This window comes from Mirounga angustirostris, unplaced genomic scaffold (genome assembly GCF_029215605.1).
Source record: "Mirounga angustirostris isolate CCGP_5_RB_7025 unplaced genomic scaffold, mMirAng1.0.hap1 SCAF_5, whole genome shotgun sequence".
Lineage (NCBI taxonomy): Eukaryota > Metazoa > Chordata > Mammalia > Carnivora > Phocidae > Mirounga > Mirounga angustirostris.
Genome location: NW_026991713.1, coordinates 128619162 through 128638140, shown reverse-complemented (window position 1 = coordinate 128638140; position 18979 = coordinate 128619162). Strand labels below are relative to the sequence as shown.

Here is an 18979-nt window from a genome sequence, read left to right as displayed (position 1 = left end):
GAAACCGATGATTATAAGTTAAGGATTCATGACAGTTTTCTTTTGCACACCTAATTCTGTAAGTGTACTGAAAATAGTTTATGTTGCCCAGTTTACTTAAAGGAACTCTCTTGTGTGGAAAAAAAATAATGCTTGTGTTCCTTTCCACTAGACGACACAGGTGAATTTGGTCGATTGCTTTCTTCCAAAATGGTGCACTTGGTATTTTTCTGTAAAGATTCAGAGGGTTTGAAGAGGTTTAGTGAGCATTTAAGTTCCTACCATGGTAGGCACAAATGGGAATGTGGACATGGATAAGGGGTGGACCTTGCCTTTGAGAAATTCATGATCTAATAAAGGAGATAGGATAAATGTCCAAAGGAGTCAATAGCAGCGACCCTCTGCTCTCTTTTGGGAGCAGAGGACAGAGATATTCTTTCCTTCAGGGCATCAGAACACCTCTTGGAGAATGTGACATTGAAGCTGGGCCAACAAGGGGATGATACTGGAAAATCAGAGTGGTGGAATGGTGGCTTTGATTATAATGCTGAGGAGGTTAGCCTTGTATCTGGGGGCATTAACCATGAAAGACAGCAGGTCTTATCTTCCGGCTTTACTGTGGAGTCAACTTTTGTATACCCAGGGAGTAACTTGACATTGAACAGGATGTTCAGGGTTGAGGAATGGAGGATAGAAATATGAGATAAGATGGTACAAACAGGGGGTTGGCACTGAAAATGTCAAATCTTGAATAGATGTTTTGGTGCAAGAAGAGTTTAAAAAAGCATTATTCCTGAGTGGAGAACTAAGAGTGGAGAACTCTTTCTGACTTGCCAAATTGACTTAGGGCTTCGGACCTCAGTTTCCTCACCTGGTAAACTGCCCTCCACACACACTAGATAACCAATGACTTTGGTGACTGAGGTCCTGCTAATGCAGGCAACTTCACTTTATGAATCAGATGTCTTTACAGTGTATCTGAGGTACATATGTTGTGTAGTAGACTTTTTTCCCTGCAGACTCCTATTGTGATTTTATTGATTTTTTTTTTTAATTTTATTTTTTCAGGGGGGCGGGGGGAGGGACAGAAGGAGAGAGAGAATCTCTGGCAGACTCCATGCCTGACTCTCAATCTCAGGACCCTAAGATCATGACCTGACCTGAAATCAAGAGTTGATTGCTTAACAGACTGAGCCTCCCAGACGCCCCTCCCATTGTGATTTTAGAGGTGTCTTCTGAGGAAAAACATTTTTTTTAAAGATTTTATTTATTCGTTTGACAGAGAGAGAGAAAGCACAAGCAGGCGGAGTAGCAGACAGAAGCTGAGAGAGAAGCAGGCTCCCCGCTGAGCGAGGAGCCTGACGTGGGACTCGATCACAGGACCCTGGGATCATGACTTGAGCCAAAGGCAGACGCTTAACCGACCGAGCCACCCAGGCATCCCAGGAAAAACACTTTTGTATCGACATGTAGTAAATCATACTTAAGCCACAATTTCATTTTAGGGAATATACTTTTTTTTTTGCCATGACTAGTTATCAATTCTATTCCAAGAACATTAGGTTAACCATATAAAATTACCAATATTCAGCTACTTTCGGCCTATGCATATGGCAACTTCATAGGATTCAATCTAATAACTGTGGCCCAGGTCTTAGACCCTTCCCTTTTCAACCGTTTTAAGAATGTAGTCAGTGAACTGGAAAATTCACAGAAAAACACAGTGTATTTAAATATTGTGTTTCTTAGCTAATTCCCATTTTTTCAGGATGAAAGTTCTTACAGACGGTGTTCCCAGAAGGTGTCTAGGAAGAGTCTGGAGAGAAGAAGAGAGCCTTTGTAAATACATCCACAGCAGCAGGGCTAGCAAAGAAGTCTTGGAAGATGAGGTTAAAGGTCCAATGCAGTGGGTTGACCCAGCGGGATGTCTTGCGTGAGCTTTGCTCCCCGCCTGGCTTGGATTTAAATCTATTCAACTTGAGATAAGATATGTCAATCAGATCTCTACTTCCAATCTAACCAGGTGTTATAAATACCAATACTAGATGAACATACTCTACCTTGGCTTTATTTTTGTTGTGAGGATGAAAGAAACATTTAGCTAAGAATTTTGAGCTTCTCAGAAAGAAACAGTATTATACAATAATAAGGCATAATTATTAGTTCTAAGTAAAAAGTATGACATTTTATTTCACCCTTGTAGCATGTAGTGGGTGCTCTGGTAATATTTGCTGAATAAATTCAGAGAAAGCACACAAACTTATTTAACAAAAGTAAAAGTTAAATGGGGATTTTCTTCTTTAAAAAAAAAAATTTCCTTAAGAATCCAGAAATATGCAATAGGCATATAGAATGTCAATTTTTTTGATTAGCTAAGAATTAAATTTGAAGTGTCCATCTTTGTATACATTTGTATACAAATGAAATTTGTAATTCATCAGGTAGAACTAGACTTTGCTCTTGTCGATGTTTTTTTGTTTGCTTCCTTGTGTTGCAAGGGTCATTCCTTTTTGTTATAAGGAACTCATCTGAAATCTAGTCAAGGTTGTTTTCAGGTGAGGTTTCACTTCAGGAAAATCTAATTTCCACATCTTCTGTTCAGTGATAGGAAACGGATAACAGGAGGCATCTTCCCTTAGGGCCTGTTAACCCATCCTAGCTAGGTGAGGCCTCAACCCTGAACTTGTTTGCTTCAGTGTAGACACATTAATTACTCTCAGGTGCTGCCAGGCCCTCAGTAAATTACCACCTCCTATAAACAGCTGCAACTATTCACAGTTGAGACAGTCTGAAATCTTGCTTTTCAACATCGTTCAGAAAGAGCTTTTCAAAAGAAAAAAGGTCTAAATGAAAGCATGATAATTGTTCCGGAGAAGTAGAATTACTAGCCTTTAAAATGTGTAATTGTATTTAATACACTTGAGTGCCAGTTAGAGTTTAAGGTCCTAAATTCTTACAGCAGACATTTCAGTACTAAGGGAAAAAACCCAACTCAGAGAAAAAGCAAAAAATCACGTGTAAGGAATTGTAAACTGTTGGCTGCATTAACATTTTAAAATTTCAGGGGCGCCTGGGTGGCTCAATCGTTAAGCGTCTGCCTTCAGCTCAGGTCCTGATACCCAGGGTCCTGGGATCGAGTCCCGCATCGGGCTCCCTGCTCAGTAGGAAGTCTGCTTCTCCCTCTCCCTCTGCTCCTCCCCCTGCTCATGCTTTCTCTCTCTCTCTCTCTCTCTCTAAAATAAATAAATAAAATATTTTTTAAAAAAATTTTTAATTCCAGAACAAAACTAAATCTAACTCCTAGCACCAACCAACTTCTATCTGAGGAGGACTTTCCTCTGATCTTCAGGGCTGGGATCCAGTCGGAGTTTGCCAGTTGGCTCAGTCAATATTTTTTGGAAGCGTTCTTCTCTTTCCAAGGTTTTTGTTTTCTTGACACTGAAAAAGAGCTCGTGCTAAAGAATAGTAACTACATATTTATTTTACTTCAGCTGTTTATTTGTTAGAGGCTTATTTTTTAAGTTAATCTTGGGTATGGGTTACACACAGTTGTACCCATGGCTGCATTTATACTGATATTATTACATGTTAGTGTTGGAAAGCATACTGGTTTGGTGCGTCTGATGTATTTATTGGCACTGACTTTTTAACAGATCATTATTAGTGAAGCTAAGTGAAGCATCTCCTCTATGACTGTATTTAAAGTTACTTCCCTTGTATTCCCAGTTTGCCCTTGATTGAAATAGGTTGAATGAGAGTAATTTCATCTAAATCTGACTGCTTTGGTCTATCAGTATGATGGAGGGATAAAGGATGGTCGCCCCAATGAAGTTACCATGTTTGAAAGGACTCCTAAGTGTTGAAGCCTTTTGTTTAGATCGAAGGTCTGTTTTAAGGATACTCTAATTTAAATAATAATAGTAAGATGATTTTAAAATATGAATGTTGTGAAGTACTGAATAGTAAGTCTCTATTTTGTGACAAATGTTTTCCAAAGTCCTGTGGCTCTATTAAAAAATGAAAGAGAGCTCTTTGCCCAAAGGGAGCTTTCTGTCTAATTGAAGAAAAAAGGATTCTGTGCAGAGTGAAACCTGGAGTGATCGTTTACATCAGAGTGACGAAGATGCTGTGATGTCATCAACAAGGGGTGAAATAGACACAGTAGGTAGGCAAGGAGCCAGAGGAGAGGTCAGCGATGAGCAGCGTCAGGAAGCAAGGTTTGAGAAGGTTTGGTGGAGTTTCTGAGCGAAGCTTTGGAGGCGAGCAACATGAGAGGCTGTCAAAACCTGGCTCACGATGGAGCAGAACATTAAGCAGACGAGGCTGGATAAGAGGGTTTCTATTGTGGAAAACAGGGTGGAAGAGATACATGTAGGCAGGGTTCTAGAGACACTTCAATGCTCTGTGTTCTTACAGATAGGACCCTTGGCAGGACAGGCCAGGGAGACAGGGACTGTGCCCGAGCTGCCAGGCCTGTGATAGCAGCAGTCATCCAGGATTTTTTTTTAATTTTTAAAATATTTTATTTATTTGAGAGAGACAGAGTGAGAGAGAGCACAAGCAGGGAAAGCGGCAGGGCAGAGGCAGAGGAAGAAGCAGACTCCCTGCCGAGCAGGGAGCCCCATGCGGGGCTCCATCCCAGGACCACCAGATCGCGACCGGAGCTGAAGGCAGTCGCCCAACTGACTGAGCCACCCAGATGCTCTAGTCATCCAGGATTTTAGAAAGGTTCTTTCTGTCCTTGCGGTTCACCAGTGGATGCTGCACTGAGCATTGGTTTTATTTTTAGTAAGGTTTTTGAGAGTAGAAAACTCGGAAGACAACGTGCAGGACCACCAGCTACACTTCGCTCTCTCCCAGATCCGTGGTGCGCGTGACATCACGGGGTGTGAAGTGCGAGCGGGATCCCGGAGCTGTTCTCCTAACTATCACGTGTGCTGGGACACCTGCCGTGAAATCATTTTTTACGGACTTCAGTTTGGTAAATTATTTTTAGGGGAGAAACGAAGTGGTGCGTTTAGTCTAAGAATTTTGTTAAAGCCCTAATTAAGTTGAATGACAGAAAAGAGAGTATCAGCATTCCGTTTCCTTCTCACGTATGGATTGGGTTAATACAAAACAATGGAAGGGGCGCCCGGCTGGCTCAGTCGGTGGAACATGGGACTCTTGATCTTGGGGTTGTGAGTTTGAGCCCCACGTGGGGGGTAGAGGTGGCTTAAAAATAAAATCTTAAAGAAAATTGTCGGTACCATTCATAGCTCCATCTTCTAGTTAATTTCTTGTTATAAATAACTCATTTTTCACACACACTCTTGACATAAAAATAGGAATTAAGACAGTAGGACTCCTGCTTTTTTGGTCGAGGAAATCAAGGCAAAGTGCCTGTCACATTCGTTGGTGTTCACATGAATGAATGTTGTCAGGAGCTACTAGAATTAAGGCTAACAATGGCTATTTTGTGTTTACTGCTAATTTCATCTAGGAGTGTGTACATTCCAGTAAAAATGGCTGTTCTCTTTATTTTCACCCACTGCTTAACCATATGAAAAAGCCCATTCATGATAATGAGCTGTGGTGACTCAGAAACCATTCCCACTGTGAAACGGCTTCGTTTTTAATGTTCTTGAAGGTAAAAAAAAAAACACACAAAAAAACAAAAAACCAAGAACCCATACCTTTGAACGCGGCTTGGCTGTTAAATCATCATATGGGGATTTCTCAGGCTATAGCTTTAAAGATCATTCCTTTCCTAGGATTGTTTTTCTATGTTTGGGAACAAGTCTTCACAGAATTCCTGTGCACGGAAGCAGGAGAGACTCAGGATCCTGCCCCAGTTACTCATGGGTGCGCACGCCGACCCTCCTGCACCGCCTGACGTGGGAAAGGGGCCGTTTCTAAGATGATTTCTACCACTTTCCCAGCTCGGCTCTGCTTCTGCTGACTGGATCTTAACACTGTCGGTTAACGGCGGTATCTAGACAAAATGTGAGGGTCTATAAACCACAGGTCCAGGGGTTCAGAATCCTTGGACCCAACCTGGATCTTTCTTAAAGAGTTTACCTTGGCAAGGAGCGGGAGCAGTTCTCTTTTTAAAGTGTTCTATAGGCACGCTAAGCAAAAATTAGTTCCACATCACTCGGTTAAGGTGGATAATTTTTCCATTTATGTTCAGAACGATCAAAGGCAATAATCACCCTTGTGATTTTGTTTAGCCTGTCTGTAGGGCATCTAAGCCATGTAAGGTATGATTCCCTTCCCCCCGACCTAGTAGGTACAAAGGTACAACAACTATTCGTAGTTGAAGGTGAAGGAACTTAATATATTTGTTCTAGCTTAAATTCTTCAGCAAACTGGGTCAGATCAATTTTCCCTGGTTAATTTCAGGCTAAACCGCCATCCAAGAAAAGTTTATCTTTGTGGTTTCTCCTTCCCTTGAAAGCGCTTCCCCCCGGCATTGCCCTGGGGTTTCTAGATTACATATGTCTTCTACTCTTCCCTCATTAAGTCCGAACTCCATCTGTCTGGCATCATCTCCTTCAATGCTGGACCTTACAGACACTTCCCAGGTGATAAAATGATCTGGTAAATCGTTACTCTTCAAACCTCTAGGCCATCTTCCTTTTCTGTTTCTCCGGCAGTGGGAGGTAGGTGCATGAAGGAAACCAGAAGGTATTGCCCAGCAGATGGGGCCATGTTGTACCTGCCCATCCCTGCCACTGGCTTGTGTTCTGGGTATGGATATAAAACACAGTGTTGTGTGTGTGTTGTATTGATATAAATGGAATTGTGCTAACAACCTGATTATAACTTTTCACTCAAAACATCTTAGGACCTATCAATGCCATTGTCCAATTGATTGCTTCGGACTGAGGCATGGTGTTCCATAGTAAAAGCGTTTACCCGGTTTTGATTTATTCTGGGAGTTCCTAGTGGGCGATGAATCTAGATTCCCACCAGCTCTACTCTGCTGCAAGCGAAGTTCCCCTGGATTCCTGGAGAATTCCCACGGAGTAGACTGAGCAGTGGGATTTTTGGATCGCGGGGCATAGTTTCACAAATTAAACACTGCCCTATTGCTCCATGGAGAGCTTGGATGAATTTCACACTCCCAACAGTGAGTGGTACATGAAGGTTCCTGTTTCCCCACATTCCTGCTGGTGTTGGTTATTTTTCAGTTGTCTAATTTTTGCCAATCCAGTAGGTATAGGCTGATGTCTTACAGTAGTTCTAGGTTTGTATTTCTTTTGTTTCCCAGTCTCACATACCTCTTAGTCACTTGGGTTTCCTCTCTGTGAACTGCTTAATCATATTCCTTGTATATGGTTTTTTTCTGATAAGTTTCCTGTCTTGTTCCTGTTGTTTTACAAGAATTTTTTGTATATTCTAGCGATCAGTTCCTTTTAGGAGACCTTGAATGTTTTCAGCTGGCCTGCCTCTTTTCTGTTAATGTGGCCTACAGTGCCTTCCATTTTTATGTAGATTCACTGCAATTTTCACCTTAGGATTTGTGGTTTTTTGAGTCCTACTGAACAGAAATATCAATGGAGCAGAATAGGAAATTCAGAAATAGAACCTGCCACATAAACATTTAGCATAAAATAACATTTGGTACTTCAAAACAGTGGAGAAGATGAGTTTTTCAATACTTGGCATTTGAGTAACTGCATAGCCCTTTTGGCTTGGGGGTGGGGAAATAGATCTCTCCTTCACACTTTGCACTAAGATAAATTCAAGTTAGATCAGATATTTAAATATGAAAAGTGAAACCATAAAAATGCTAAGTAGAAAATATGGGAAGTATTTCATTTATATCCTTAGAATAAGGAAAGGCCGTTTTTTGGGTTTTTTTTTTTTTTTGACTCTGAGATCAAGACCTGAGCTGAGACCAAGCACCAGACACTTAACCGACTCAGCCACACAGGTGCCCCAGGAAAGGCCTTTCTAAGTTTACAAAACCCATAAGGTATAAACCAAAAGATTGATGAAGCCAACTATTTAAAAATAAAAAATTCTTGGGGCGCCTGGGTGGCTCAGTCGTTAAGCGTCTGCCTTTGGCTCAGGACACGATCCCAGGATCCTGGGATCGAGACTCACATCGGGCTCCCTGTTCGGCGGGGAGTCTGTTTCTCCCTCTCCCACTCCCCCTGCTTGTGTTCCCTCTCTCACTGTGTCTCTCTGTCAAATAAATAAATAAAAATCTTAAAAATAAATAAAAAATTCTCCAAGTCAGTGTACAAATTAAGAAAACATTTTTGCAATTTATACCAAACAATTTATGGGCTTTCTAGTCTGTCCCACGGGTGTATTTGCTGATCTAGTGACAGTACCTGTGTCTGAATTACTATTACTTTATAATGACTCTGGAAGCTTGATGAAGCCAGTTCCTCCAGATTCTTTAGGAGTTTCCTGGTTGTTCTTAGCTCTTTGCTCTTCCCAGTGCATTTTTTCTCCTTTTTTTAAACCCCTAATAAGTTTAAAAACCAGCCTACTGGATTTCTCCGAAAACAACCCTATTGTGATTTCAATTGCTCTGTTGGCTGCATTGTCCAACAGAATTTTCTAGGATGATGGAAAACTTCCACTAATTAATGCTTAAAATATGGCCAGTGCAGCTGAGGAACTGTATCTTTTAATTTAATTTTAATTAGTTTAAATTTAAGTAACCACACATGGCTAGAGTTTATTGGGCAACCCACATCTATTGCTTCAGAGCAATTCAATTTTAGGAGACTATCTCCTCTTAATGATATTGACTCTTATAGTCCTGAATATGGTATCTCTTTATTGACTTTCAATAGCATTTTATTATTTTTTCCGAAAAAGTTTGCACATTTTTTGTGCAAATCTAAGTAATATAATACATATAATACATTTATGCATATATGTGTTATGCTTTTATTTTTTTATTTTATGCTATTTAAAATGGTTTTTTTTTAGTTACTGCTTGTGGCTGGCATATAGAAAATGATGTTTTGTATATTGATTTATATCCAGTGACTTTGTAGAAAACACTAGTTGATTCTAGTAATTTGTGAGATTTTTGGTGTTTTTCTACAATGACCATAATTATCTATAAATACTGACATTTTTGTTTCTTCCTTTTCAATCCTTACACATTTTTTTCTTGTCTTATATGTGGGGTAGGACTTAAATACAATATAGTATAGAGGACAGCAGGGGTGGTAATGGGAATGGTTTTAATGTTTTGTCACTAAGTGTGATGTTTGCTATAATTTTTTATGGATATCTTTTATTGGATTAAAAGAAGTTCTCCCCTCATACTTTGTGAAGTTTATAAAAAATTGTGCCTAATATTAAATTCATCCAGTGCTTCAGATATTAAATCTTCTGTTGACTCTATCCACTTGTGTTTTTAAATTGCTATTAACTTTTTTTTAAAGTTCAATTTGGTTCTTTTTCAAATTACCCTGGTCATTTTTTATGATGAGAAATTTTCCTTCTGCGAGGAAAAGAGTTGTTAGAGGTATTTTTCATACAGCATTCAGCATCTGAAACCATCTCAATAGACCAGCCAGGCTATCTTATCCACCAGACTCTGGAAATGAGGGTTTCTTCAAGGGGCTGTTACCTTCTCTTTTCCCCTTAGCTAATCAGTAGGCTTCTCCTACTCTTACAAACAAAACAAAATAGGTAAACAAAACCAGTGACTCAAAATACCTTTCTCCAACCCAGTTGTCCCTGTAGCTACTGCCTTTTTTTTTTTTTTTTTGTCTTTCCCGTCACATCTCAAGGTTTTTTTTGTAAGTTTTTATTTTATTTCATTTTTTTTTTTTAAATAGGCTCCATGCCCAGTGTGGAGCCCAACATGGGGCTTGAACTCAGGACCCTAAGATCAAGACCTGAGCTGAGATCAAGAATCAGCCACTTAACTGAGCCACCCAGGGCCCCTTAAGTTTTTATTTTAATTCCAGATAGTTAACGTAGTTATATGAGTTTCAGGTGTACAATTCGGTGATTCAACACTTCCATATATCATCTGGTACTCATCACAACAAGTGCCCTCCTTCATCCCCATCACCTCGTTCACCCATCTCCCCCAGACAGCACACCCCCAATGACTCGATGCACACCCCACTTCTCCTGTCCATGCCTTGGCCCACTCTGGGGGGCTTTGGATCATCTCTCTCCTGCTTGCTCTTTATAAGGTTAGTGAGTTCAGTGGGCAGTTTTTAGTCCTTACTCTGTTGCACCTTTTGGCAGCCAGGGTCCCCCTCTCTTCTGTTCTTGAAATACACTCCTGCCCTGCCTGTTAGTCATGAAAATTTCATAGTCCTTTCTATCTCTCACGTTTTTCTCTTCCAACTTTAGGGCCACAGTAGTTTCCAAGTCTTTATCATTTCTTATGTGAACTGGTAAAATAACTTGATAACTGCTTTGATTGCCCCCGAAATAGATTATTTATTGGATGGTGAGTATGTGCAGCATTTGAAAGACAGAAAAGATCATTTGGTGAAAGCGTCATCTCCACCCTTGCCTCCTGGCCATCCCTTTCTCCCTCCCTGCAGACAGCCAGATAGATACTATCTATCCTTCCAGAGAGTGTCTCTGCACACAAGAGCATAAACATATATATTTTCTCATTGATTTCCCTATTCAAGTGGAAGTATACGCAAGACTGTTCTTTCCTTTGCTCTTTCCACACACAAAATGTGTCCTGGAAACCACTCAGCTGCCCCATTTTTTTTCCCCAAAGATTTTATTTATTTATCTGAAAGAGAGAGAGAAGCAGATTCCCTACTGAGCAGGGAGCCCGACAGATGTGGAGCTCGAACCCAGGACCCTGAGATCATGACCTGAGCCGAAGGCAGACGCTTAACCGACTGAGCCACCTGGGCGCCCCTGCCCCATTTCTTTTTTTTTAAACAGTGTGTGGTGCTCAGTTATCATCATTACTTTATTCTCTCTGTTTGGAATGCCCATCACTGTGTGTTTAACTGACAGTCTCCTATATCTTAAACATCTCTTAGGGCTTGGCCCAGTTGTCACAGTTCTGTGAAGTCTCTGCACCCTGCAGGGGGTATTGGCACCCCTTGCTCTGTGCCTCCATGTTCCCCGAAATGGCGCTGAGCATAGCCTACACTTCCGTCTTCCGCTGGAGTTGGTGCCGTATGGCAGAATTATTTGTTACTTTTATTTTATTTTATTTTATTTTAGATTTTATTTATTTGAGAGAGAGAGACAGAGATAGCGAGATAGAGAGCACAAGTGGGGAGGAGAGGGAGAAGCGGGCTCCCCACAGAGCAGGGAGCCCGATGCGGGACTCGATCCCAGAACCCTGGGATCATGACCCGAGCCGAAGGCAGATGCTCAACTGACTGAGCCACCCAGGCGCCCTATTTGTTACTTTTAAAAAATACACATGCTGTGCTCGATTCGGCAGCACATATAATAAAAAATACACATGCTCAGGCTTTATCCCCGTACACGCATTCAGTAGGCCTGATACCCTATTGAATTAAACCAGTGCCTACATCGAGTTCCTCTGTGAAAGAAGTGATTCTTACTCATGGGTTATTGCCTGGTACCTGGAGTCTGCTCAGTGTGAGGTAGGAAGACAGCAAATATCTGGAGAATATGCTGGGGCTAGAAGGCAAGATAGGCCTCAAATTGAAGCATGTATTGATTGGTAGGAACTGAGACGGAGTGGGGTGATGGTGAAGGAGGGTTCATGCTTGATGCATCTAGGTCATTCTAGATCTTTCTGGAATGTAGGGGAAGATGAAGGAAAGGAGCTGCCTTCCTCGGTTGGCTGCAGTGCACTCACCTGAGGGGGTTCACTTGCCTAACTCCCACAGCCCCACCAGACCCACCGAGCCCTGCAGCCCGGATAGCTACTGTCTTTCCTACCTGCCATGCTTGGCAGATGTAGATTTACTAAGACTGTAGATCAGTTGTGGCCTTGTCCTCATTCTCTCTGCTCAATTGATAAACTAGACCTTTCCAAACAAGGATGTTACTAGTAAATAATGAGAAATAAACACAGGAAGTACAAGAAAATAAACAGAAAGTGAGCACTGTTGGGGCACCTGGGTGGCTCAGTCAGTTAAGCGTCTGACTCTTGATTTCAGCTCAGGTCATGATCTCAGGGTCCTGACATTGAGCCCCACATTGGGTTCTGCTCTGATCACGGGACCTGCTTGAGATTCTCTCTCTCTCTCCCTCTGCTCCTCCCCCTGCTTGCTCTCTCTCTCTCTCTCTCTCTCTTGCAAAATAAATAAATAAATAAATAAAATTTTAAAAATTAAAGAATAAAAAAAGAAAGTGAGCACCGTGGCTCAAATTTCTGCACCTGTGGTGTCGGACTTGCTGGGGCTTCTCAGCGAGACTGGTTCTGCTCCTCTGGTGGAAGTCAGCTTCTTCACCTACGGGCCTGTCTTAGTCTCACTTGTTATAAACTATACTGTAAACCCAAAGAGTGAACCCATGGTTGGACAAGGAGACTAAATATTTTAGGATGGTAATGACCATCCCGGACTCATAGGACTGGGGGAGTCACTCCTGTCAAACCTGTCTGCCCTATTCCCTTTCCAGGGCGGACCAGAGAAGAAGGCTGCTTCCTTGCCCTTCCTCTTCAGAAAAGTTTGCTCTCTCCGTGGACCACCATGGAATTCTGTATTTTTAGTTCCCAGGGAACTAGGACTAGGGAGCCCCTCATTCTTGATGTCTTAAGAGATCACAGAAGAATGGCACCTCGAACCTGTGAAGGATATCAGACCAAGGTTTTCACTTTCTCCCCGACAACCTCTGCCTTCTGGAGAATTCTAGTTCGCTTCCTCGTATTCTTTCAAGATAGTAATTTGTAAAAGTCTAAATGTTACAGTTTTATGGTGTCAGAATAGCTTTTAAAATTGTAGTAACACAAGTAAAAGGTGTGTTCTCGAATGATGTGGGAGGTTACCGCCCTCCGGCCATACCGCAGGCACCCCTCAGAGTGCTGTTCTTACTGCACAGACTTGTTGCAAAATTCCAGACCCTTTGCCACAGACAAGGCATGTCCACTGGGTTCCTTCCTCGTGTGAGGCTAATGAGCATCTCACTTCCCCATCTTTCACCTCCTTGTTGTGTGGGGGGAAGACTTACTGCCCCGCATCACCCTCCTTTCCCTGGAGCAGTGACTTACTGAGTTCAGGAATGAATTAGAGTCCATGGGTCTTCTCTGCGTCTCCTGCCCACCTCATCCAGGCCCCAGCTACTCGCTGTCCCAGGGATGGGGCATATTATTGGCTACGTAGATGGTTTAGATACAGTCTATGCATTGTTTAGGCTTGCTTACTATTAAATTTTAAAACCTTTAACATTTTGCGGGGGGTGCCTGAGTGGCTCAGTTGGTTAAGCAACCAACTCTTGATTTCGGCTCAGGTCGTGATCCCACGGTCCTGGGGTCGAGGCCCACTCAGCAAGGAGTCTGCTTATCTCCCTCTCCCTCTCCCTCCGTTTGTGTGCACACTCTCTCTCTCTCAAATAAAGAAATATTAAAAAAAAAAAAAACTTTAACATTTTCTTTTTTTTTTTTTTTTAAAGATTTTATTTATTTATTTATTTGAGACAGAGCGAATGAGAGAGACAGCACATGAGAGGGGGGAGGGTCAGAGGCAGAAGCAGGCTCCCTGCCGAGCAGGGAGCCCGATGCGGGACTCGATCCAGGGACTCCAGGATCATGACCTGAGCCGAAGGCAGTCACTTAACCAACTGAGCCACCCAGGCGCCCACTTTAACATTTTCTTAAGCCTTTTTTTTAACCATTTGGAATAATGGCAACTTCCAAAAAGCATATATATGCTCAGAATCTTCTGTTCCCTAGTCTTGCTCTTAAATTGCCAGTTAACTGGGGCTGATTCACCTGAAAAATGAAGAGAAACCAGGCGAGGAATAGTTTCCTGTTTAAGCTATTCTCACACCTTCAGGATTTCCCTAAGAAGATCTCACGGTAATTTTAGAAGTTTTAAATGACAAAGTCCACCCAGAAGTGTTCCGTACTGATTGGGTTTTCTCCACAGATGGTCATGTTTGTATTAAAAATTAATACACACACACAGTTGTGCCCCTGGTTATCTGAGCTCACATGCCCCTCAGTATTCTTAAAGGTGCTCAGAAAGCCACCTGGCAGTATTTTCAGTTTAGGAATGAATGACGTGGGCTTGTATCTCTCCACTTGCCCTAAGCCTCCACAAGAGGCTTATTCCCTTATTCCCTATTAATCTTGTTTGGTCTTCTAGAAGGTTTTGTTGAATTCCATTGTCCATTGTTCAGAGACTGAGCTGAATTTCCTGCTAAAAGAGTCAGAGTATGAAACCAAGGGGCTGGTAGGGGAAATTTTGCTGTCTTTGTTCCTGAAAGTAAAAATATGAACTTCCTTGTAGTAGTAACTTATGGTACCTTAATATCTTCTGTAGAAATTGCAAGAGCATCTCAGCCTCCAGAGAACCTAGAATCTCAGATGTCAAGCAGACTCATTCGCTAAATTTACCAGCTCTTGTCCCTTCACTCAACTCTGAACTGCAGTGAAGCTGGAAAAGGAGCCATAATTTTGTGGTGTCTGAGATAGAAGAGACTAGAATCAATAAAGAACACAGGGAAAACCTGAATCCACGTGGGAAAGAGCAGGAGAGTACAGGTCCTCGGTGCAAAGGAGGGAGCCAGACCATTATCCTATCAGGTTTTCAGCAACAAAGTAATTGTTAGTCTGCTCATCTTTTCCTTAAAAATGATTCACATCGGGCACCTGGGTGGCTCAGTTGGTTAAGCCACTGCCTTCGGCTCAGGTCATGATCCTGGAGTCCCCGGATCGAGTCCCGCATCGGGCTCCCTGCTCGGCGGGGAGTCTGCTTCTCCCTCTGACCCTCCCCCCTCTCATATGCTCTCTCTCTCTCTCATTCTCTCTCTCATAAATAAATAAAATCTTTAAAAAAATGATTCACATCTTCATGATGGAAAGGGATATAAAGGAGAAATGAAAATGAACAAACACGTTGACTTAGGGGCTCCTAATTCCGTCTTGATGGTCGAGGCTGCAAATTGAGATGACTCTGACCCAGGCCGAGCCTTCCGTTTTAGGGGATAAGGCATTAACCCTGTCCCCCTGTGCTTGGTTTCTCCAGAGGCAGTTGCTCCTTGAGAATGGGACCCTGGCCCCTTCCCCACCTCCTGTGACCGGGCCAGCAGCCACCGTGTCTCCGGGAATGCCTGTGAACCGCCAGCAGTCAGACTCGTCGGAGATGGACTCAGATGTGTCCCCCAGCTGCGGGCTCAGTGACCTGAGCAGAGGGGGCAGCTTGGACAGCCGAAGCAGCAGCTCCCGCTCTAGGAGTTTGACTTTGGTGAGTGACTGTTTTCTTTAAAGCTCCAGCTGCCTGGTTTTGTGCCAACCGCCTCCCCTTTGAGGAATATCTTACCCTCCTGGGTTCACGAGCTCGACGTCTCCGCATACTTACTTTGTGAAGTGGCATTTCATTTGTAATCATCTTAAGATTTGCACGGATGCAGAGTGTTCCGCTCAGCAGTGAAGCACCTCTCACGCTGTGGCTGGTAACCCGGCTGCTGAGACCCCGAGAGGACTGTGCCCAAAGGCCGAAACCCGCCCAGCAAGGGCCCGCTGCCTTTCAGCTCAAAGGGCTGAAAGGAGGGGCACCTGGGTGGCTCAGTCGATTTGAGCATCAGACTCTTGGTTTCGACTCAGGTCAAGATCTCAGGGTCATGAGATCGAGCCCAGCATCAGGCTCCATGCTCAGTGCAGAGTCTGCCCCAGATTCTCTTTCCCCTTCCCTCTGCCCCTCCCCCCTGCCCATGCTCTCTCTCTTTCTAAATAAGTAAATAAATCATTTTGGTTTTTTTATAAAAGGGGTTGAGGGGCACCGGGGTGGCTCAGTCGGTTAAGCGTCTGCCTTCAGCTCAGGTCATGATCTCAGGGTCCTGGGATTGAGCCCCGGGGTCGAGCTCCCTGCTCAGCGAGGAGCCTGCTTCTCCCTCTCCTCCCCGATTTCTCTCTTGTATCTCTGTCTCTCTCTCAAATAAATAAATAAAAATATTTTTAAAAAGCTGGGGGGGGTGTTGAAAGGAGAGAAGCATCTCACAGGCAAAAACAAATTCACTTTGAAACAGATTTTTACCTCCTTTGCAAATATAAGTGCTTTTGTATCTCTTTCTCTCAGCATCCAGGCCCTTATACAGCATCAAAAAGCTTTGGCAACATTTACAAAAAGGGTCTTTAGCTTTAAAGGTGATCCTTCTGCACCCCTTACCCGTCAAGATACTCATCTTTCAGGAGAGAGACGCTTTATATTCGCAGAGGGAAGGACAGGAGGGAGATAGCATTAGAACCACTGAGAACGGTCTCCGTTGTTCATCTCAGTCCCTTGGAATGGGGGCAGAATTTCCTTCAGACATACTGAATCCTAAAATTAACCCCAATTGTGCTGAATATAAGACAAGTATATATGGCATAGAGAGCAGTTAATAGTAATGATAGAGCTTTGTAGACTCCTACTTTGCATCTTTTCTTTCTTTTTTTTTTTTTTTTAAGATTTTTATTTATTTGACAGAGAGAGAGAGTTAGTGAGAGCAGAAACAAGCAGGGGGAGTGGGAGAGGGAGAAGCAGGCCTCCCGCTGAGCAGAGAGCCTGATGCGGGGCTTGATCCCAGGACCCTGGGATCATGACCTGAGCCGAAGGCAGACGCTTAACGGCTGAGCCACCCAGGCGCCCTATTTTTTTTAAGATTTTATTTATTTGACAGAGAGAGACACAGTGAGAGAGGAGCACAGGCAGGGGGAGTGGAGGGGTGGAGAGGCAGGCTTCCCGCCGAGCGGGGAGCCCGATGCGGGGCTCGATCCCAGGACCCTGGGATCATGACCTGAGCCGAAGGCAGATGCTTAACGGCTGAGCCACCCAGGCGCCCCTTTGCATCTTTTCTTAAATCATCATGGTAATATGAAATAAATACTATCTTACTTGATTCGCCAAGAGAAACATATATTACAAATTACTCCCTGAATATCTGGGAATGTAAAAATCCTTAATAATGGGGAATTTGGGCCTGCTTTTTAAATTTAAGTATATACAAAGGACATATTAAAAGACTATGTAGAAAAGACCGATGAGCTTGCCAGCAATTAGCAGAGTATGTGCTCCAGAGTATGAGTTAGGAAGCAGCCCACTCGATGTAGGCGGTGTTTCTAAAACTTGGGGTGGTGACTTAGGTCCTGTAGTCAACGAGACCACCCGTGCCAGGGGTGATGGAATACAACGGAGAGTGTTCTCAGGCACCGCGCTATCTAAGGAAATGGGCGTAGCATGTGAGCAGTCAGGGTATTTGAATTATTTTCTTGTTGAACTGGAGGCAAGTCTCTTAGCCTGCTTCGCAGCATGGCCCCTATTGATGCAGGATAAAATAACCCCTTCTCGGGGCGCCTGGGTGGCTCAGTCGTTAAGCGTCTGCCTTCGGCTCAGGTCATGATCCCAGGGTCCTGGGATCGAGCCCCGCATCGGGCTCCCTGCTCGGCGGGAAGCCTGCTTCTCCCTCTCCCACTCCCCCTGCTTGTGTTCCCTCTCTCACTGTGTCTCTCTCCATCAAATAAATAAATAAATAAAATCTTAAAAAAAAAAATCCTTTCGGGTGCCTGGGTGGCTCAGTTGGTTAAGCGGCTGCCTTCGGCTCAGGTCATGATCCCAGGGTCCTGGGATCGAGCCCCACATCGGGCTCCCTGCTCAGTGGGAAGCCTGCTTCTCCCTCTCCCACTACCCCTGCTTGTGTTCCTGCTCTCGCTATATCTCTCTGTCAAATTAATAAATAAAATCTTAATAAATAAATAAATAAATAACTCCTTCTCTCTGTCTTCCGCTGGGAGAGACCACAATCCCAAGCATGCCAAGTGGCTTTGAGGTGGGGGAAGGAAATTTGCTGTTTTTGAATGTCTGTTCTAGTCACATAGGGTCCATTCTTCATTCCAGCCAGTTAATGCCTACTTCCACCAAATCTCAAGTGTGGCTCAAACTCCACGCTCCAGAGACAAATAGGACTTGACGGATCTCTACGAATTTGTCCAGTGAGGAGCAGAATCCACTGTGCTCCCCACCACCTTCTGTCTCTTTGGTGTGTGTGATTTATACATTTGCTCGATCCCTTGTTCTGGGAGTCAGGGACACTGCAGAGGCGCTGACATTCTAGTGACTGTGGCCCAGCATGACACGAGGGGCTATTGCAGATGTGCTCCCCAGGTGGCAGATTCTGAGATGATGCAGGTTAGGATGACAGAGTGCAAGGGGCTTCTTAGGGGTGCTCCTGGGATCAGCACCTGGAAGGAAGAGGAAGCAGCAGGGGTCGGGGAGAAGCTCTTCCCCAGGAAGCTGGGAGCTGGGACGGTCCTTCAGTTGTCCCACATCGGGTTGAGCTTGGAGCCTTAGTACCCACTTGGTGATCAGCCACTGGATGCAGGACACCCCTGGAAGGATGTGTGACCTTGACAAGAGGATTTCTTTCAGCTCAAGACAATCCCCGAAGAGGACTAACAGCTTCGGGCCACCTCCCAGCAACACTGCCAAAAGGTGGGGGAACAGGTCCTTCACCAGCCGGTGATCTGGAGGGGGTGCATCATACTGACCATCACGAAGGTTTAGGGGAAATGGAAAAGGAGGCTTGTAGAGGGGATCACAGCCACCAGAATATCCACAAGGTATCTTTCCTGGAAGAAGTAAGTCTGTAAAGTGAACTCGGGGAGTTTACAAGACGCTGCCATAGAAAATAGAATTTTGCATAGAATGTATGTCTAGGCAGATGGGACATTAATGTCTGTCATCTGGCAGATATGGAGAATATGCATCATGTCGACGCTTTGTCGGATGTCATACACAAGAATTCATCTCCAGGGACAAAAGCTCTTGTTTGAAGGGAGGTCTATTAAGTATCAGTTCCAGAGTCAGAAAGAGAAGTGACTTATTTTAAAACTTTTAATCAAAGGGGTGCCTGGGTGGCTCAGTCGGTTAAG

The 18979-nt window shown here is 43.6% G+C and overlaps 1 protein-coding gene across 3 annotated transcripts in view; it reads left to right on the top strand.

The window, feature by feature from the left end:
* PROSER2 (proline and serine rich 2) overlaps positions 1–18979 on the top strand; it is a 47494-nt gene that overhangs the window by 6037 nt on the left and 22478 nt on the right. For all 3 annotated transcript variants that reach the window (XM_064592078.1, XM_064592079.1, XM_045874433.3), the window contains exon 2: positions 15099–15317. In XM_064592078.1, coding sequence (XP_064448148.1) covers positions 15180–15317 — 138 coding nt within the window. In that variant the 5' untranslated portion in view covers positions 15099–15179. The remainder of the gene's footprint in view (positions 1–15098; positions 15318–18979) is intronic.